Raw genomic sequence first — 19,032 nt, 5'->3', positions numbered from 1 at the left:
CACATTGCTACCTATGGGAATTCCCCATAGACAGCATTTATTTTATTTATTAGTTTGTTTGTTTTATTCCACTTATATCCCACCCTCCCCACTGAGGTGAGCTCAGGGCGGCTCTCACAGACATGCATGTGTATGATTCAGCATAATAGTACAGCATTAAAACCGTAAAACAGAGTAAAATAGACATAAAATACATAATGAAAACTGGCTACACTCCTTTTTCACACTTCATGTGATCCTGGGTTTATAGAGACTTAATGTTTAAATGTTCTGTTTTCTCTTTTCATTTTTGTGGGTAGGGCTGTTAAAACGCATTTGTTTTACAGTAAAAGTTAAAATATAAAAGCCAACACATAATAACTTATTGGGCTATTTTTTGTGTCCGAAACAATTTAACATTGGTTAAATCCAGAAGGCAATTGAGAGTTAACACTTCCAAATACAATTTTGATTAGTTTCCTAAAGAGAGAAAAGGTAAAGGTAGTTCCCTGTGCAAGCACCAGTAATTTCCAACTCTGCGGTGATGTTGCATCATGTTTTCACAGCAGACTTTTTACAGGGTGGTTTGTCATTGCCTTCCCCAGTCTTCTACACTTTCCCGCCACCAAGCTGGGTACTCATTTTACTGACCTCGGAAAGATGGAAGGCTGAGTCAACCTGGAGCCGGCTACCTGAACCCAGCTTTCACTGGGATTGAACTCTGGTCATGAGCGGAGAGCTTGGACTGCAGTACTGCAGTTTACCACTCTGCACCACAGGGCTCTTTTTCTAAAGAGAAGTGGTAGGCAAATGAGAGCTCCATGGGAAGGAGGACAGAGAAGCAGGGGAAGATCTCCCACCAGCGATACTTATTTCAAAAAGTGCAACCATAGCAGGGCTTTGCTTTTTATATTTCAGTTTATTGCTTCTTATGTTCTGCTGGGATAGCATTGAAAGTAGCATGGTAAAGGCATAAAATTCCACCGCCAGGTGAGAGCAGTCTGTGTGAGCAGCACAAATCCACATCATAGTAAGGCTTCATTTGCCTGAGTGTGAGAAAAATCACTGCAGTACAATATTTCAGTTTCACTCCAACTGACACTGTGAACTGGGATTGAGGAACAAGCAAACAACTGCATTGAGTACCAGTTAAAATTTCTTATTGACTTTCAGGTTAGCCTGCCCCTCCCATGCCATATAGTTGTGGGTTTTAAGTATTGTTTGATTATTTTAGTGTCAAAACTTCAATGATTGAGGGGGGATAGAAATTGACTCACTAGAATTTATCAAGATTTATAAAAAGGGTCTACCTGTGGGACACATGAAGCTTCCTTTGTTGGTTCCTCAAGATCAGTATTCTTTCCTCTAGCAGTAGATCTTCAGGATCTCAGGTAGTGGTCTTTCACATCACTTATTATCTGATCTTTTTAAATGGAGATGCCAAGTATTGAGCCTGGCACTTTCTGCATGCAAAGCACATCCTTTGCCACCGCGACATGGTCCCCATAAGGGAGGAGATCCCCCCTCCTCAGCTGCTAGTTCAAGTTAACGTGGTCTGTCATATTTCATGTAAAGCAACTTATCCTCATGGGAGCTGAGCATCTTGTGTACCTATTAATTTTCAGTCAAACTCAAAGTCAAGTACTAGATGAAGAAATCACAGAAGATGATCTTCGTCTTATTGAAGAGAGAGAAACTGCCATCAGGCAGCTTGAGGTAAGCATCACAGCAACAATGAAGTCAAATAGAATTTTTCTTCCTTTTTCATGAAGGCCCTAATGCACCTAAATTCTAGCCTTGTATTGGAGTTCTTTTCTCCTTACCCTTATCTTCCTGGATGGATTGAATCTATTGGTCCAGCTCATTTTGGACAGCAGGTGGCGCTGCTTGCATTGACCTTCAGTGTGTCAGAGTTATTTTTAAAAAAATTCTAGTGGCCTATCAGCTTCCCTTTCAAGCAGGCATGGTAGTGGGCGGGGAAAGTCCAGCTTGCAAATAGGGATATAAGTTTCAATACTCTGTAGTGATAGAGCCCCCAGCCTTATGTGGCTTGTGTAGTTTCACACATTATACAGCAACAAACCTGTGAATATGTCTGAAGTGCATTCACAACAGGAGACTGCAGGCTCTTTTCTGAATGTATCTCTAGTATGGAAATGTCTTCTAGAATGTGTTGGCTTTAACCTGCATTAAAAATGTAAAACAAAAAATGTAATGTATGAAGAGGTCATATGGTTTGTCTTTCTCTCTCTGTACTTAGATATGCAAGGGGTGGGGAAAGACAGTGGAAAGAGCACCTGTCCCTGTTTCTTCTCTCTTGTTGCCCCAAGGGAGAGCTGATGAGGCCAGCTACCTTTCCCCTGCTTGACAGCTGATGCATGTGCATCATGTCCAATGTGAAGTGCCCATACATAGGCCTTGTGGTGGGGGTCTCTACTGCTTATGTTCTCTGACTCTGTAGGCAGTCATCTATCTTTCTGTTGCCACTTGTCCTGTCTTCTTTATTCAACAACTTGGACAGAAAAATAGTCCTTGATTGTGTAAACAATTGGTGGGTCTTGAAGAAAACATATCTTCTGTATTTACAGGCAGATATTATGGACATCAACGAAATATTTAAAGATCTGGGGATGATGATTCATGAACAAGGAGACATAATAGGTAAGCTGAGATCAGTATTTTGAGAGGGCTACATGCAAATATTTCTCATATAAGCACCTAGTACTTAGGCTGCACTGACTTTGCTGCAGCAGCAATCTGGTTACCAGCAATCTAGTAAGATCAAATCTTATTTACCAAGAATCTGAGTGCCATGCCTCTGTATATGCATTCTAGATTTTATGAATTCAACTTCAGTCTACAAAAAAAAGAATAAAATACTGCCCTGTCTTGTGCATGCTTTATTTCATTATGGAAAGCATATTTTCAGGTAAGAGGTCTTCCACTGAAACTTGTCAGTGGCCATGTTATGCCCGCATTTCAGATTTTGAGAGAACAATGTCTGCACTGGAAGACATCCTCAGCACATTCAGAATGATAGGTTGAAACAGTGGAGTGCATAGGGAAAAGCCATTGTGAGAGACCCTGTGCAGGGTAGTGGCTAGTGTCAGACTAGGACAGGGGACACCCAGATTCAGGCCTTTGCTCAGCCAGTGAAGTTCACTGGGTGATCTTGGGGCCAGTTGCACGCTCTGGATTGTATCTCTCTCACAGAGCTGTTGAGAAAGGGAGACCAGGCGAACTTCAAAACAAAACTAAATTCAGTGAGCAAGAAGTGTACTGGGACCACTACAGTATTGTATTAACTTTAATACAGTATTGTATTAACTTTAGTCCAGAAAACTAGTTGCATCACATGATTAGGAACATCTTAACTTGGAGTAGGGCTTCCGTTTAGAGCCCAGGTAGATGTTGCTGCTTGCCTGGGTCTGACCTGTGGATTCCACACCCCCCCACACACACACACACACTGTTTTACAGCTGAACTCAGGGCACTTAAAATGCTACAAGGCTGCATAGTGAAACAAAGGGCTCTTGTCCCCCCCCCTCCATACATGGAGTCTTTTTTGGTATTTAAAAAGATCCAAGGTAGGGACTGTGGCTCAGTAGTAGAGCATCTGCTTGGTAAGCAGAAGGTCCCAGGTTCAATCCCCGGCAGGGTCCAGGGAAGTAGGCGTGAAAAACTTCAGCTTGAGGCCTGGAGAGCCACTGCCAGTCTGATTAGACAATACTGACTTTGATGGACTGAGGGTCTGATTCAGTATAAGGCAGCTCCATATGTTCAGAGGTGTGGACAAGGTCACCTGATGCCACCATGCTGCCTGGCCAAAAGAAAAGTGAGATACACAGTGAACAGTTGGCAAAACAAAGTAACTGTATGTACAATAAACCAAACAAAATGTAAGCCAATAAACGTGCTGATTATAAACCTATAAGAAACTGTGTCATTTAATAACAAAGTATAAGAAAGGATTGTGCAAAGGGGGAAACATTCAATTATGTGCAAAGAACAACACTCCGCAGGCCCCAGGTTATTCAACAGACTGTCTGCACCGAGCTGGTGCTACAATTTAAATAGACTTGAGGAAAGTCCAGCAACTTGAATGTGTCAGTTCAAGAAAATCTGACTGGCTGGCTAGTTCTGAAAAAAAAAACCCTTTGTTTTGCTCAAAGCTTTATCAAAGAACTGAGCTTCCAAATTCACAACATTCTGTTCTGCAAACACATGTAACACTTAAAATCTAGTTAGGAACCCCGTGGAGACCCCTATAAATTATAATAAAGTGCATATAAAATGTTACCTGCATCATAAATAAAGTTCTTCAAAGAGACATGGAAATCTTCAGTACTAACACTGAAATCAGTAGTAGGCATGGGCAGGAACCAAACCACAAATCATGATTTCTGCACGTTTTGAACCGCTTCTTACCTTGGTGATTTGTTTCATCTTTCTACTTTGTTTTCGCAGACAGCCTGGTGCTGATTCAAACAATTGCTAGACAATGCTGGGGGTGGACTTCCAGGAGTCCTAGAAATACCCATAGCAGTTGTCCATAGCTTGATTGGCAGCTCCAGGAGCCAATCACAGAGCTCCCATTCTGCAGCATGAAAAGTTGTCAGTGAGAGCTGAAGCTAAGGTTTCCTGGGGGCACCTGCTTTGAAGGGGGGGGGGGCTGTAACTTGGACATTCCAAATCCTTCACCAAAATTGGAGGGTGAATGGAGGAGGGCTTGCTGAAAATTCTTGTGAGTTTTATGCCTCCTAAACCAAACAAACCATGAACCAGATCAGAAATCAAATGAATCTTGAAATGAAACGAACTACCATTTTCATCCCATCTCACCCTCCATAGCCAAATTATTTCGCTGTCAAAAGTTCCAGCAGAATTTACACTTAAAAGACAACAACAAACCAGTAATCACAACCAATTTTTTTTTTAAATTTAAAAAGACAGTGTTGGGAAGATTCCCCAAAACAGCAAAAAAGATCTTAAAAGACAAACATTCAAACAAAAAGAAAATTCCAGGAGTTTCTCCTGCATGGCTGTGTTTGAATGCCTGGCCCATTGAGTGTTTTTTTGGGCAAGACTGGTCTGTCCTGGCTCACTCAGCTACAGTCCCAAGCTCCAGGATGTGATTGTCAACCACCTGGTTCTTTTGCTTGGGGCAATCCCTGTAGAAGTCCAGCTTGGGTGAGCCATAGCCAACAAAACGTTAAAAGTTGTGTCAGAGGATGGATCTGCACCAACAGGAACCAAGCCTAGTTCTTGGGGAATGGACCATCCTCCTCTTTGGAAGAACGTGCATGGGTCAACGACCAGATATGTCAGTGCAGAAGTGAACGAAGGGGTTGAAATGGTGGCTTACTGTACATACACAGTTACTTTGTTTTGCTAACTGTGCTGCCTGGTGACATTTTTAAGTAGCCCATGTTTGGCTATAAAATGGTGGGGACATTTACAGGTTAGATCCATGGCTGCTATGAAGTCTAGTTGTGCCCTTAGTACAGTATTTTCATTTAAAGTTGCAGGATAATAAATTGGATTCTCCAAATGATCACTTAAAGGTGGAACTGCACTCTGAAGTAAACAGGGCTGCTACTGAAAAGAGCTGCCCTTTGTTGATTTCTCCCCCCACAATATCTAGTTTAACTGTTTCACGTTCTGATGCTGTTGTGATATGCAATCTTTAGCCTTGCCCATCAGTGTTCATGTGGGGACCTATACCTCCTCACCCACTCCATCCCCATCATCCGGGGGCAAGTTCAGGCTCAGTTTTAGTGTTTCTGGGGCCCTGGACAAAAATGAAAGGTGGATGCTCCCCTGCATCTTCATTACTACCCTCATGTATCTCAGTCATCTATGAATTCTTTTTGGTGGCAGCAATACTGGGTGGAATGCGGTGTGAAGACAGCTGTGGTATGGGCCGTGGATGAGCACTCATGTGCTTTCTACCTTCTTCCTATGCAGCTACAGCCTGGCATGCCAGCCAATCATAGAGCAAGGGGGTGGGGCCTGGCTGCACACACCTTCTCTACCATCAACAAGACAGGGCTAGGTTATGGAAGAAGGTAGTGTGCTTTATAGCATCCACTCTGCCCCTTACCTCACTTTAAGGCAGCTGCAGGATAGTTAGACAATCCCCCAGCACACAGTGATTGGGTGGCCATCCTCTGCCTCTTCATATTACCCTATTTTGGGTAAACTACATTTCCATCTTCTTTGCATTGATTTTAGTGGGATGTCCTTAGAATTACAGTATAAGTCAGGGGTCGCCAAACTTGCCACATAGAATAAACATCAGATGTTTGAGAGCCACAAGACAGATGGAAGGACGGATGGAATGAAGGAGAGAATAAAAAAAACCTTTACCTTGAAATGCATTCTCCAAGCCACTGACAAATGCCTTCTCCAAGCTGGCTAATGGGGCGGAGGGGGCTTCGAGAGCCGCACAATATGTGTGAAAGTGCCGCATGTGACTCCCAAGCCGCAGTATGGCCACCCCTGGTATAAGTATTTGCAGTGTTAGTGTCCTAGAACTTGAATAAAAATGTAAAGGCCCCAGAGCAGTACATTTCTGTTACAGAGAATTATCATACAACTTCAGAAAAGACTTTAATTATCTTTTTGCCTTCCCAAAGATAGCATAGAAGCCAATGTAGAAACAGCTGAAGTCCATGTCCAGCAAGCAAATCAGCAGTTGTCTAGAGCAGCAGATTACCAGGTAAATATTACTGCAGACACCAAGGCTGTGTTGTAGCACTTCCATCAGAAATACTAAAAGTTGAAGCTATTTTTGGGATCCTCTGCTTCTAGGCCATGCTGTTATTAAAGTATTTGCCAGTAGTAATAATATTTAGATCACAGAAAATGAGTATTTACCAAATCTGTATCATTGTTGTCAAATGTCAGCCAATTTATGTTCATTTATTGAGCCCTAAGTTCGTTCTTAGCTGCATTTTGGTTATTTGTTGTGTTCATTTTTGTGTCCCTTTGTGTCGCTGGCAGCAATTAAAAATGAATTTTAACAGGGATAAATGTAAAGTTCTGCATTTGGGTAGGAAAAATCAAATGAGTAATTATAGAATGGGGGGAGACTTGTCTTGGCAGTATTATGTGCAAAAACAATCTACTGGTCTTCGTGGACCCTACACTGAACATGAGTCAGCAATGTGATGTTGTAGTGGCTAAAAAGGCAATTGCGATTTTGGGCTGTATCAACAGATCACATAAAGTGCTTTACTCTGCTCTGGTTTGGACTTCACTTGTGAGTACTGGGCTTAGTTTTGGGCACTGAAATTTAAGAAAGATATAGAAAAGATGGAAAATGTCCAGAAGATAATGGAGACCAAGTCCTATGAGGAAAGGTTGAAAGAGCTGAGTGTTTAGCTTGAAGAAGAGACAATTGAGAGGTAATACGATAACCATCTTCAAGTACTTGAAGGGGTGTCATATAGAAGAGCCGACCAGAACCAGTGGATTGAAATTAAATCAAAAGTTTTTGGCTAAACATTAGGAAGAACTTCTTGACAGAGTGGTTCCTCAGTGGAACAGGCTTCCTAGAGAGGTGATAGGGTCTCCTTCTTTGGAGGTTTTCAAAGAGAGGCTAGATGGCCATCTGACAGCAATACTGATTCTGTGAACTTAGGCAAATCATGAGAGGGAGAGCAGGAAAGGCTGCAACAGTGCTCAGTTCTCATGGCCCTTTCTTACACACCCAGAGAAATGCTGATTGCCACTGGGGTCAGGAAGCAATTTTTCACCAGACCAGTTTGGCCAGGGATCCTGGAAGTTTTTTGTCATCTGGGCATGGAGTAGGGCCATGGGACAGAGATAGTGCTGGTCGCTCTCATAGATGATCTCTTAAGACATCTGGATTGAGGTGGTTCAGCAGTACTGCTGTTATTAGACCTTCGGCTGCTTTCGATACAGTCGACCACCGGCTGCTGTCACACCGTCTTGCCAACATGGGGATTCAGGGGTTCGCCCTTCAGTGGCTTACCTCTTTTCTCCAAGGTTTGGGACAAAGGGTGGCCATAGGGGAGCAATCGTCCTGGAGACACTCACTTTGTGGTGTGCCTCGGGGCGGTTCTTTTCCCAATGTTATTTAACATCTATATGCACCCCCTTGCCCAGATTGTCCAAAGATATGGGCTGAGATATCGGTATGCGGCTGACACCAAGCTCTATCTATTGATGGGCAGCCAAGCCGACTGCGTCTCAGAAAATCTGGACCTGGTCTTGCAAGCTGTAGTGAAATGGCTCAGGCAGAGTCGACTGAAATTGAACTCAGCAAAGACAGAGGTTCTCTGTCTAAGCCAAAGCGGCCTGGGAAAAAAGATCCCTTTACCAACCTTTGATAGGGCACCTTTAGCGCCAGCTTCTAGGGTCAAGAGCTTAGGGGTGCTCCTGGAGTCCTCACTAACCATGGAGGCCCAAGTGGCAGCCACTGCCAAATCCACATTTTATCACCTTAGGTGGATAAGGCAGTTGGCACCATACCTGGAGTGCAGTGACTTAGCAACAGTAATCCATGTGATGCCGCAGCTAGGCTGTTACTGGAGTTGCCTTTATGGGAGCACATTCAACCTGCATTGGAGACATTGCACTAGTTGCCTGTGGCATTCTGGGCTCACTTCATGGTGCTGGTTATGACCTTTAAAGCCCTATATGTCCTGGGACCTGTTTGCCTCCAGGACCGCCTTTCCCCATATGAGCCCCAGAGAGCACTACGATCAAGTTCACAAAATCTCTTGACAATCCCTGGGCCAAAGGCTGTCCACCACCAGAGTGAGAGCCTTTTTGGTGGCAACCCCTACCCTCTGGAAAGCTCTCCCTGAAAACATCAGGGCCCTGAGGGACTTGCCACAATTCCGCAGGGCTGTAAGACGAAACTGTTTAAACAGGATTAGGGTTTGTAGAATCTTACGGGCTCAAGTGCCGTGTTCTACTGGAGAAAGTTTTCCTTCCAGACGTTTCGTTCTCAGCTGCAGAGAACATCCTCAGTGGCGTTGCAGCCAGAGCAGGCGCTCTGACCTTCTTGGCTGCTGTGCATTGTTTAAACAGGCTTTTAACATCTAATGGAGGCAACCAGAACCTCATTACCCCACAGCACTGATACCCTACCCCAATCCAAACAGAACTGAAATGTGCGAAACAACATCTAATAACATAGTAAAGAGCGCTAATCAAGAACTAATAATAATGCCATCTAGGGATTAAAACTGTATATGTTTGAGATATTTTCAGGATTTTACTGTGATTTTATTGTAATGATTTAATTCTTTGTTATTTAAATTTCTGTTAGCTGCCCTGAGCCCATCAGGGGAGGGCAGGATATTAGTGTAATAAAATAAAATAAATAGGGTCACTGGGTGTGTGTGTGCGGGGAGAGATATTTGTGAATTTCCTGTATTGTGCAGGGGGCTGGACTAGATGAACCTGGAGGTGTCTTCCAACTCTATGATTCTATGCTTCTAAGTATTTTTTATGTCCCATCCAATTTGAATGAAATTTTCAGGGGTTGCATCATGAGTTGAGCAAAGTCTAATTTATGAAATCAGCAGTGGACCCTAATATATGACATTAATTGTTTAAAGGAAGCCACTGCTTGCTTGACAAAAAGACAGCCGCTCCAAACATTAATCAATTGAGTTTATTTTAAATGTCAGTCTCCTTGGAATTTAAATCTCTTCTATAGTATTGAAATAAAAAGGACTTTCCTAAACATCTGAACTTGGAAGTAGATAAGTGAAAAGTGATTTAACGGATCTTAACTGTAGTGTAACTGGGATTCTGGGGAAAAGCCTGTTAGACTGATCTGGGCTCAGTAGTTTCAATATTGATGTTATGAATGCCATGGATAACACATAAAGCCTGCTTAAAATGGGTTTCCTGAAAGGAACTCTTGATGGTTTCTAGGCACAGTCAAACCTCTAATTTTTATCTCGCACTATTTAATCTCCTGCATCAAATACTAACTCAGTGCAGATTTTATTCATGTTAATCCAACTTCCTTCTGATTTCCCAATAGTGAGTTTATTCCAAGGAATAAGGAATAGAGCGAGGAAAGCAAGAAATGTGGGATTTAAATATGGATAGCTTTAACTTCCTAAAATACCATGATTTCTAATAGTTCTCCCATTAATACTAATATGTCTGACCTTTAAGTAAAAGTAGAACTTTATCTTTTCAGTCTTTCCAATAAATTTAAATTATGACTTCAAGGCCTTTTTGACTTGAAATAAACTTATATTTGGATATCGCATTGGTCTTTCTTGCACTGATATGACATGTGATGGAGCCTTCTTGTATTGATGGTCGCTACATTGGTACATGCATAGCTGCACTATAGTCTGGTCTATGTTGTATATGTGCTACCTATGGTTCCCCACCTGCAACAATTTGTACTATCTCCTGACTCAAGACTAGAATTTATTTCTTTACCTACTTGTTGAGACTCAAAAGTTGATTACAGAATTAGAAAACAACAAGTTGGGGACCCATCTTCCCACACTGACCCTCACCTGTCCCCCCCCCCCCCCCCAATTTTCCACACACTCTTTCCACGCTCTTCACTCACTACTTTGTATTCTTTTCCCAGCTGCTGCTGTTTCCCTACAACTTCCTTCCCTACAACCAGGATTGCCTAGGGCTAGACCCAGGTTCTAATGCTTTGGATGCTAAGCAGCCCCCCCCCCCCCCAAAAAAAAATGACTGAGATTTTGCAAGATAACTGTTGGCATTTTCTTAAATGTATTTTTTTGCCTTTGAGTCAATAGGAAAAAACCCTTAGTCTATAACTTGCAAGTTTGTGCAGATTTTTCTGGTCTGTATTTTGGTGCTTTGTTGAGAATTAGATTCTTAAAGGCCATGAAAGCAGTGTAATACGTACAAAAACAATGTATGAGGGACTTCCTAAATGTTTCCAGAGATATTGAAATGACTTTATTTTCTTTATTAAAAATGTCCTCCTGAACAATTCTATAGTAGTCAAATGCTAAGAAAGCAGTCGTAGGAAACATATGTTCCAGGTTTTCCAAATCCCCCCCACCCCAAGGAGTGGAATAGTATCTAGAGAAGATAGAAGGAAGGAAGAAGAGAGGTCCCCCCATTTTTTTGTTAACTTCCCTCACAGTTTGGTGTAGTGGTTAAGTGTACAGACTCATAATCTGGGAGAGAACCAGGTTTGATTCCCACTCCTTCACATGCAACTGCTGGTGTGATCTTGCGTCAGCCACAAGTTTTCTCACAGCTGTTCTCTCAAGAGCTCTCTCAGCCCCACCTACCTCACAGGGTGTCTGTTGTGGAAAGGAAAAGGAAAGGATATTGTAATCTGTTCTGAAACTCCAAGTGAAGGGTGGGGTATAAATCCAATCTCCTCCTCCCCCCCCCCCCGCATTTCCACAGTATATTTCTTCCTGAAGGGAACCATACAAACATGCATAATAAGATGCATCAAGACTCTTGTAGACAATATTGTGTTGACAAGACATCAGTGTTAATGAAATACTGTCTTTATGGTATAGTAGCCATTTTATATTTGATCCTGTAGGCCTAGATCTTATCAACAGCATGTGAAGTGGCAGATGGTTCTCTGGACTGCAATTAAAACTGCAGATGGGGGCTCATACATGACTGTTAGTCCTTGCTTTAAAAAATATCTTCCACTGCAGTTGGAAACTGGAGGTCAGGGGAAAGGGTAATATAGTAGATAGATACTAACCCAGAATCCTGAGAGCCAGTTTGGTATAGTGGTTGTGTGTAGGCGAACCGGGTTTGATTCCCCACTCCTCCACATGCAACTGCTGGAGTGACCTTGGGTCAGTCATAACTCTGGTCAGAGGCTGTTCTGGAAAGGGCAGTTTCTGTCAGAGCTCTCAGCCTCACATACTTCACAAGGGTGTCTTTTGTGGGGAGGGGAAGAGAAAGGAGATCATAAGCCACTCTGAGACTCCTTCAGGTAGTGAAGGGTGGGATATAAATCCAATCTCCTTTGCTTTGTGAGCTTCTCTCCGGTGCAAGCTCACCACCTTATATGCTCATTGGGAAAACTAAGCTGCGGCTGTCAAGAACTGGTATGTTTTGTGTCCGGCTCCAGACTATTCTAACAATTTTCCTCTCCTTTTTTGCCTCTGCAGCGCAAGTCCCGAAAGAAAATGTGTATCCTTATTATTGTACTCACTGTAGGAATAACCGTCCTTGCCCTAATCATATGGGCAGCAACAAGATCCTAAGCAGGAGAATTTCCACAGCCATGTCTCATCAGTAAATGGTGGAGCCATCTTTATCACTTCTGCTTTTCTACAGAATGCATTTTTTAAAAATCCAGCAGTGCTTCCTTTCTTCCTTCAGCTTGCACAGTACAATTCAGTGAATTTATTGCACCGTTGAATGCAGCAGTGCACCTTAACCGGAGGCGGCTACTTGTCCATGCCTGCAAGTCTGTTGTCTTTTCCTTTTGCCTCCAGGCCAAGTTGAGATGGTTATGTGATACCCAGCTGGTATGGTGCAGTGATGAACTGTCATTCAAGTGAGGCGAATTTGCAGATAGATATGTGAAGCTGTGTACACTCTGAGGGCTGTGAACAAGGTTGTTCAGTTGTGCCTTTTGAAGGTCTCACTGAGAAGCTTAAAAAGCAATGTGAAGGGTATAAATTGTAAAAATTCAGTTTATTCAGTCAATTCCTAACCTATGGCTTCAACGGGTCAACTTGATTTCTTGTAACAAATCATGAGTTACTCTGTGTATATGTAATCTGAAACTTTTAATTTCTTACTTGTTTTAAGTCCTCATGTATGCTGCCCCAATATTTTCTTTCATACACTCCTCTTTGTGTGTACAATTCAAATCTAATAGGTTGCTGGCAGCTATATTCTCTTTCTATTCAATATTTCTGAAACTTTTGGATTAATTCAGCTGGGGTTTTTTTTAGTTTTGTTTTGCTTAAGAGCACACTTCATATTTTGATATAAACCAGGTTCTGGGTATTTGGCAAACTTGGCAAAGTCTAATCTGATAAAAGGGATTTGATTGTGCTTACCTTCAAGACTTTGGGACACATTTAAAGTTAGCAGATATTTGTATACTTTATGTATCCATCAGATGTTTGAAGTCTACGGGCAAAACTAATACATGTGAAATGGCCAATAACAAATTAGACTTTATGAGACTCTTTGATTTAAGTTGCCAAATAATACACGTATCTAACTATTTTAAGTAATTTTCTCAGATCTTTATACATGGTGGTGGTTGACAAACATCCTAAACTTAATTCTGATTGAATTTCAGAAAGTTCTAACCCATAAAAATAATAAAACCTGTGGGGAGTTGGGGTTTTTAAAAGCAATTAATTAATTCTCGTTTCCTTGATGTATAAGTACAAAGTCCTGAATTAGTTTTGGGAAGTTCTGTCTTCCAAACAATTGAATTCAGTTTAATTATTTCAAATCTTGGAGATTTTAAGAACTGGGCTTTGTGACTTTTTGTAGTAACACAACTTGGAAAAGTAATATGAAGTTATTTGCCAGCTAATCTGTTCTGCTTTTTTTAAAGAAAAAAAGAAATGTTATTGAACTAATATTTACTGTATAAATATTACTTATCTTATGAATTTTGTACAGCAGTTTGATAGAGAAGCAGCATTTACATGATAAGTGAGACTTGTGATTTGGGAAGGACTAAAAATCCACAGGCTAATTTGGATTGCATGATCTAAATAAAGATAGTTTTGAAGGTGAATGTTTTCTCTTTTTTCTGTACTTTATTTGAAACTAATGCTTTCAAGTTTCAAGGGGATGAATTTATAGACTGCAGTGCTGAAATCTAATCCAACAGAAAGGACACATTGACTGGAGTCCTGAGCCATAGGTGCTTGGAGCTCTTTCTGTCCTCACGGTTTCCCTTGCCTGTTAGTGCACAGGCTATTCAAAATGAGCATGGAGTGGGGAGCATCAGGCTGTGGACTAGCTAAGTGCTTCCATTTCTTTTATGGTATGAAACAACCAGCCTGCCCATGATGATCCATGCCCCCCCTCGAGTCTGCTGCTGATTTACTTGGTCTTTTGTTTGAGGGTCATTAAATATATTTAATCTCTCCCCACCACACTGCATCCCTCTCCCACACGGATGCCCTCTTGGCTTTAAATGTATATTGGAATAACTAGCACTCATTATTTTTTTCAGGGAGATCATTATTCATTGTCCTAAGAAATTGTGTTAGTTGTAATACTGGGTGGTGGGGCCAGGGTTGGAAAGCTAAAGAGGTCTGATTCTTTTCTTTTCTTATGTCTCTGTACAGCAATTATACACTTAAAGTGCATAATTCTGTTTTTCAAATAGATGCAAATTGTGTTCTTGCTGCATTTCCCATGCCTAGGAGGAAGGGGGCAGCCCCCACCCTCACAAGGGTCTCCTAATATGGTGTCCCCCAGGGCTGCACTTTACTTGACTGCCTAAAGTCACCTAATGGGCATGTCGGCCCTAATTACAGCTAATTTATCACAAGTAAGCTTCTTTCATTGGACAATCTTCTGTTTTCCAAATAGATGCAAATTGTGTTCTTGCTGCAGTATGTCACAGAAGTGAGTACACCCCCTCACATTTTGTAAATATTTAAGTATATCTTTTCATGTGACAACACTGAAGAAATGACACTTAGCTACAATGCAAAGTAGTGAGTCTACAGCTTGTATAAGTGTAAATGTGCTGTCCCCTCAAAATTATGCAACACACAGCCATTAAATGTCTAAACTGCTGGCAACAAAAGTGAGTACGCCGCTAAGTGATAATGTCCAATGGTGGCCACACAAAATATTGACACTTTGGGCCCCAGTTGGACATTATCACTTAGGGGTGTACTCACTTTCGTTGCCAGCAGTTTAGACATTAATGGCTGTGTGCTGCATAATTTTGAGGGGAAAGCACATTTACACTGTTATACAAGATGTAGACTCACTACTTTACATTGTAGCCAAGTGTCATTTTGTAACGTACTCGATCAGGAGACGCGAGTCGGGCAACATTCTTTATTAGAAGCACATTGCAAGAGGAGGAACAGGCGGGCCGGGTCCCGCTTATGTACAATCCCCGGTACAGCCTACGGGACAGGTCAGGCCAATCCTGACCTGTTAAACTTCCCGCCACAGCTGGTGATTGGCGGGGATTTCGCGCCCCGCGCTGGAGGCGCCTGGGACCGCCCAGTCGCCTCTGCGCATGGCGCGTATGGCTGCCAATACACTACACATTTCTTCAGTGTTGTCACATGAAAAGATATACTTGAATATTTACAATATATGAGGGGGTGTACTCACTTCTGTGACATACTGTGTATATAAGTAAATCCTGTGATGTTTTTTCCACATTACCTGGGATCATTCCCAGATTATCTGGGAAAATTCTTAAAATTAAGAATTATCTCTGGATTCAGTGGGAATTTAAAGAATTTTTTTTCCGCTTTGCATGAATTTCAATCCAATATTTCTCATTTTTACACAACCACCACGTGATAAAACATGCCTTCTACTTCCTTACATTTCCCGCAAATTTCTTTGTAATTTTTGTCCATTTTGTGAATATCCATTGAAACCATATTGTTAATAGTCCTTCCCTCTGATATGGCTGCCATCTCTTCTTTGAAAAGTTTTTAATGACTTCTTAATCCATAAATAAATGTGGATTCCTGCTTTTGTATCAGTTATTTCTAGTTTAATATTCCTCCTGTTTAGATTTGTAATCCAATCTGAGATCCAAAGCGATATAGATGCTTGGCAGTATAATTTAATATTTGGTACTGCTAAGCAGTGTTCCTCTAAGCTGAGTTAGTGTGAGCTAGCTCACAGATTTTTAGCCTCCAGCTTACATATTTTTGTCTTAGCTCAGGAAGGATGACCCCAGAGCACAATAATTTATGCAGTAGCTCACAACTTTAATGCCAGTAACTCACAAAATATAATTTTTGCTCACAAGTTTCTGCAGCCTAGAGGGAATATTGCTGCTAAGCCGCCTCACTTTTATTTCAGCCTGCAGTATTTTGAATCTTATTCTTGGTTTTTTTCCATTCCATATAAAATTATCATTTTCTGCCATTTTTTTAAAAAAGCTATTAATCTATATCAATTGGTAACATTAATGGTATAGGTTCTGCCTAGCCACAAAACTTGCAGTTTTCCCCAAAGTTCTTAATTTGTCCTGTTACATAAATACCCAAGTATTTTATTGGGTTTGGGGGGTTTTTTTAGCAACAATACGTTCTGTTAATTTTTGTATTCTCTCCCAGAAAATTTAACAGGATCTTTCTTCGACTGTTGTGTTCATAAAAACCTGTAAAGAGATTTTTCTTGATTATCTTTAGACCTATGATTAATTTCTTTAATCAGAGAAGTTGTTTCTGCTATGTGCATATATTTTTTTAATTTCTTATCACTTTAAAATCTCTTAGACTTTTACAGTCAAAAAGCAGTCAGTCCATATACATTCTCCTAATGGGCCTTGTTGTACAAAGACCCTCTTATATCCATGTCAAAAATGTATCAAGTTGGGCCACAGCACCATCCTCCTTATCTAGCTTCGTCCATGAACTGCCCAACCCCATTCAGAGCATCACTACTTATATTTTAAGGTCTTCAGTTTCAGCAACTGGAAATGTGACATTTATAGAAATTAACTGAGTTGGAACCCAAAGTCTGGCCTTTCAGATAATTAGCCTGTGTGATTAGACATTCTTCAGAGAAAATGCTAGTGCAGTAGAAAATCTCCTGTTGACTAAGTGAATACAGGATAACAGCAAGCAAACACAAAGAAATTGAAGAGGGGGGAGCCCTTAATTTTGAAGCTGATTTCTAACTATGTGTCAAGACCCCGGCAGTTCAAAGAGCACGAACAGTCCACTTCATTTTCTCTCTCTCTCGGCTTGGCTTCGCGAACGAAGATTTAAGAAGGGTGCAATAGTCCACGTCTGCTGCAGGCTCGCTGGTGGCTGACAAGACCAATGCGGGACAGGCAGGTCCGGCCACAGTGGCTGCAGGGAAAAGTCTGATTTAGGGTTGGTGCTGTAGCAGTGCGATTCTTCCTCAATCTCCTTTTGTCCTCAAGACCAGCTATGCGTGCGTTCTCAAAAGAAGAAACAGCCTGGTGGATGGTGTGCCTCCATGTTTTGCGATCTGAGGCTAGGTCAGACCACTGGTGATGGTTGATGCGACAGGTGCCAAGGGATTTCTTCAAGGAGTCCTTGTACCTCTTCTTTGGTGCCCCTCTATTTCAATGGCCGGTGGAGAGTTCGCCATACAGGGCAATCTTGGGAAGGCGGTGGTTTTCCATCCTAGAAATATGCCCTGCCCAGCGCAGCTGCATCTTCAACAGCAGTGCCTCGATGCTTGTAACCTCCGCCCGCTTGAGAACTTCAGTGTTGGTCACAAAGTCACTCCAGTGGATGTTGAGGATGGTGCGAAGGCAGCGCTGATGAAAGCGCTCAAGGAGTCGCAGGTGATGACGGTATAAAACCCACGATTCGGAGCCGTAGATGAGGGTTGTCATCACAACCGCTTTGTAAACATTGATCTTTGTGCCTTTTTTCAGATGCTTGTTGCTCCACACTTTTGTGCAGTCGGCCAAAGGCACGGTTTGCCTTTGCCAGCCTGTTGTCAATCTCCTTGTCGATCTTAGCATCTGAGGAGATGATGCACCCCAGGTAGCTGAACTGCTGGACTGTCTTCAGAATTGATTCACCCACAGTGATGCAGGGAGGGTGATAATCTTCCTGGGGTGCAGGCTGGTGGAGAACTTCTGTCTTCTTCAGACTAACTTCTAGGCCGAATAGCTTGGCAGCCTCTGCAAAGCAGGACGTCATATGCTGCAGAGCTGATACCGAGTGGGAGACGAGTGCAGCATCATCAGCAAACAGTAGCTCTCGGATGAGTTTTTCCATTGTCTTGGAGTGGGCCTTTAGTCGCCTCAGGTTGAACAGGCTGCCATCGGTGCGATAGCGGATGTAGACACCATCGTCATCATCTAGATCTACTGCGGCTCTTTGAAGCATCATGCTAAAGAAGATCGTAAAGAGAGTTGGCGCGAGAACGCAGCCTTGCTTTACACCTGTGCCTATTGGGAAGGTCTCCGAGAGGTCGTTGCAGTGTCTGACTTGGCCTCGCTGGTCTTCATATAGCTGGATGATCATGCTGAGGAACCTTGGGGGACATCCTAAACGTTCCAAGATTTGCCACAGGCCTTTCCTGCTAACGGTATCGAAAGCTTTGGTAAGGTCGACAAAAGTCACATACAGAGCCTTGTTCTGTTCCCTGCATTTCTCTTGGAGCTGCCACTTCATTAATAGTTGTTTATTGACACATGACAGCAGGTATAGGCAGAATGTTCTTGGCAAGGCGGGCTTTTTGCCCTCTTATATAGGGTACCTTAAATGTTACATTTTCAAAGGCAAGTGGGAAGCCTCAATCCCTCCCCCCAAGACATTCCCAGGCCCCTTCCGCAGGTGCTTCTAATCAGGAGGAGCGACCTTGGTTTTCCTTGGTAACCCTCTCAGACCAGTGTGAAAGAATTTAGTTAACTATTACAAAGAAATAGCTACAGCAGAGGCAAAGAGATTAAAGTGAAAGTTCTTCAACATTTTAAAAAATGAGGCACTTGACACTATGTTTGAAGGGTGGTGAAAAGTTATATGTACTATTCTGAAGGGAAAGCAGCAGATTACCAGTCTAGAGACTGGATTTGGATGGTGTGCAGCATAGTTCCTTAACAACGTTACTCCCTACTAAGCCTATTGTGGCCAAGGGGTTAAGAAGAAGATTTAATTGTCTATGATCACAGTAGCAGGTGCTCAGAAAATCTGGAGGAGAGTGAAAAATCTTAATCCCAGTGCTGGTTTCAGGTTAGCAGTGATTCATAAATGTAGTGAGATATTTTGCTCCCACAGCTGCCAAAACAAACATTCCAGAATTTCATGCTGTTTTTTTAATATAATAAACCAAGCTTAAGGGTGAATGTTAGTACTCAGTTGTAGTATCCCAGTCTTTACTTTCTTCTATCAGCTTCCCTGCTTTAA

The 19,032-nt window shown here is 42.1% G+C and overlaps 1 protein-coding gene across 1 annotated transcript in view; it reads left to right on the top strand.

Annotated features, from left to right (window-relative positions):
* Positions 1 to 13,718, top strand: part of STX7 (syntaxin 7) — a 36,923-nt gene extending 23,205 nt beyond the window's left edge. The window contains exons 7-10 of the mRNA XM_060239511.1: positions 1,605 to 1,695; positions 2,568 to 2,640; positions 6,619 to 6,701; positions 12,118 to 13,718. Of these exons, the coding sequence (XP_060095494.1) occupies positions 1,605 to 1,695; positions 2,568 to 2,640; positions 6,619 to 6,701; positions 12,118 to 12,213 (343 nt within the window). The 3' untranslated portion in view covers positions 12,214 to 13,718. The remainder of the gene's footprint in view (positions 1 to 1,604; positions 1,696 to 2,567; positions 2,641 to 6,618; positions 6,702 to 12,117) is intronic.
* Positions 13,719 to 19,032: the final 5,314 nt, after the last annotated feature.

Source organism: Heteronotia binoei, chromosome 1, assembly GCF_032191835.1.
Source record: "Heteronotia binoei isolate CCM8104 ecotype False Entrance Well chromosome 1, APGP_CSIRO_Hbin_v1, whole genome shotgun sequence".
NCBI lineage: Eukaryota > Metazoa > Chordata > Lepidosauria > Squamata > Gekkonidae > Heteronotia > Heteronotia binoei.
The sequence above is the reverse complement of the archived record's forward strand: the minus strand, read 5'-3'. Positions and strand labels throughout refer to the sequence as shown.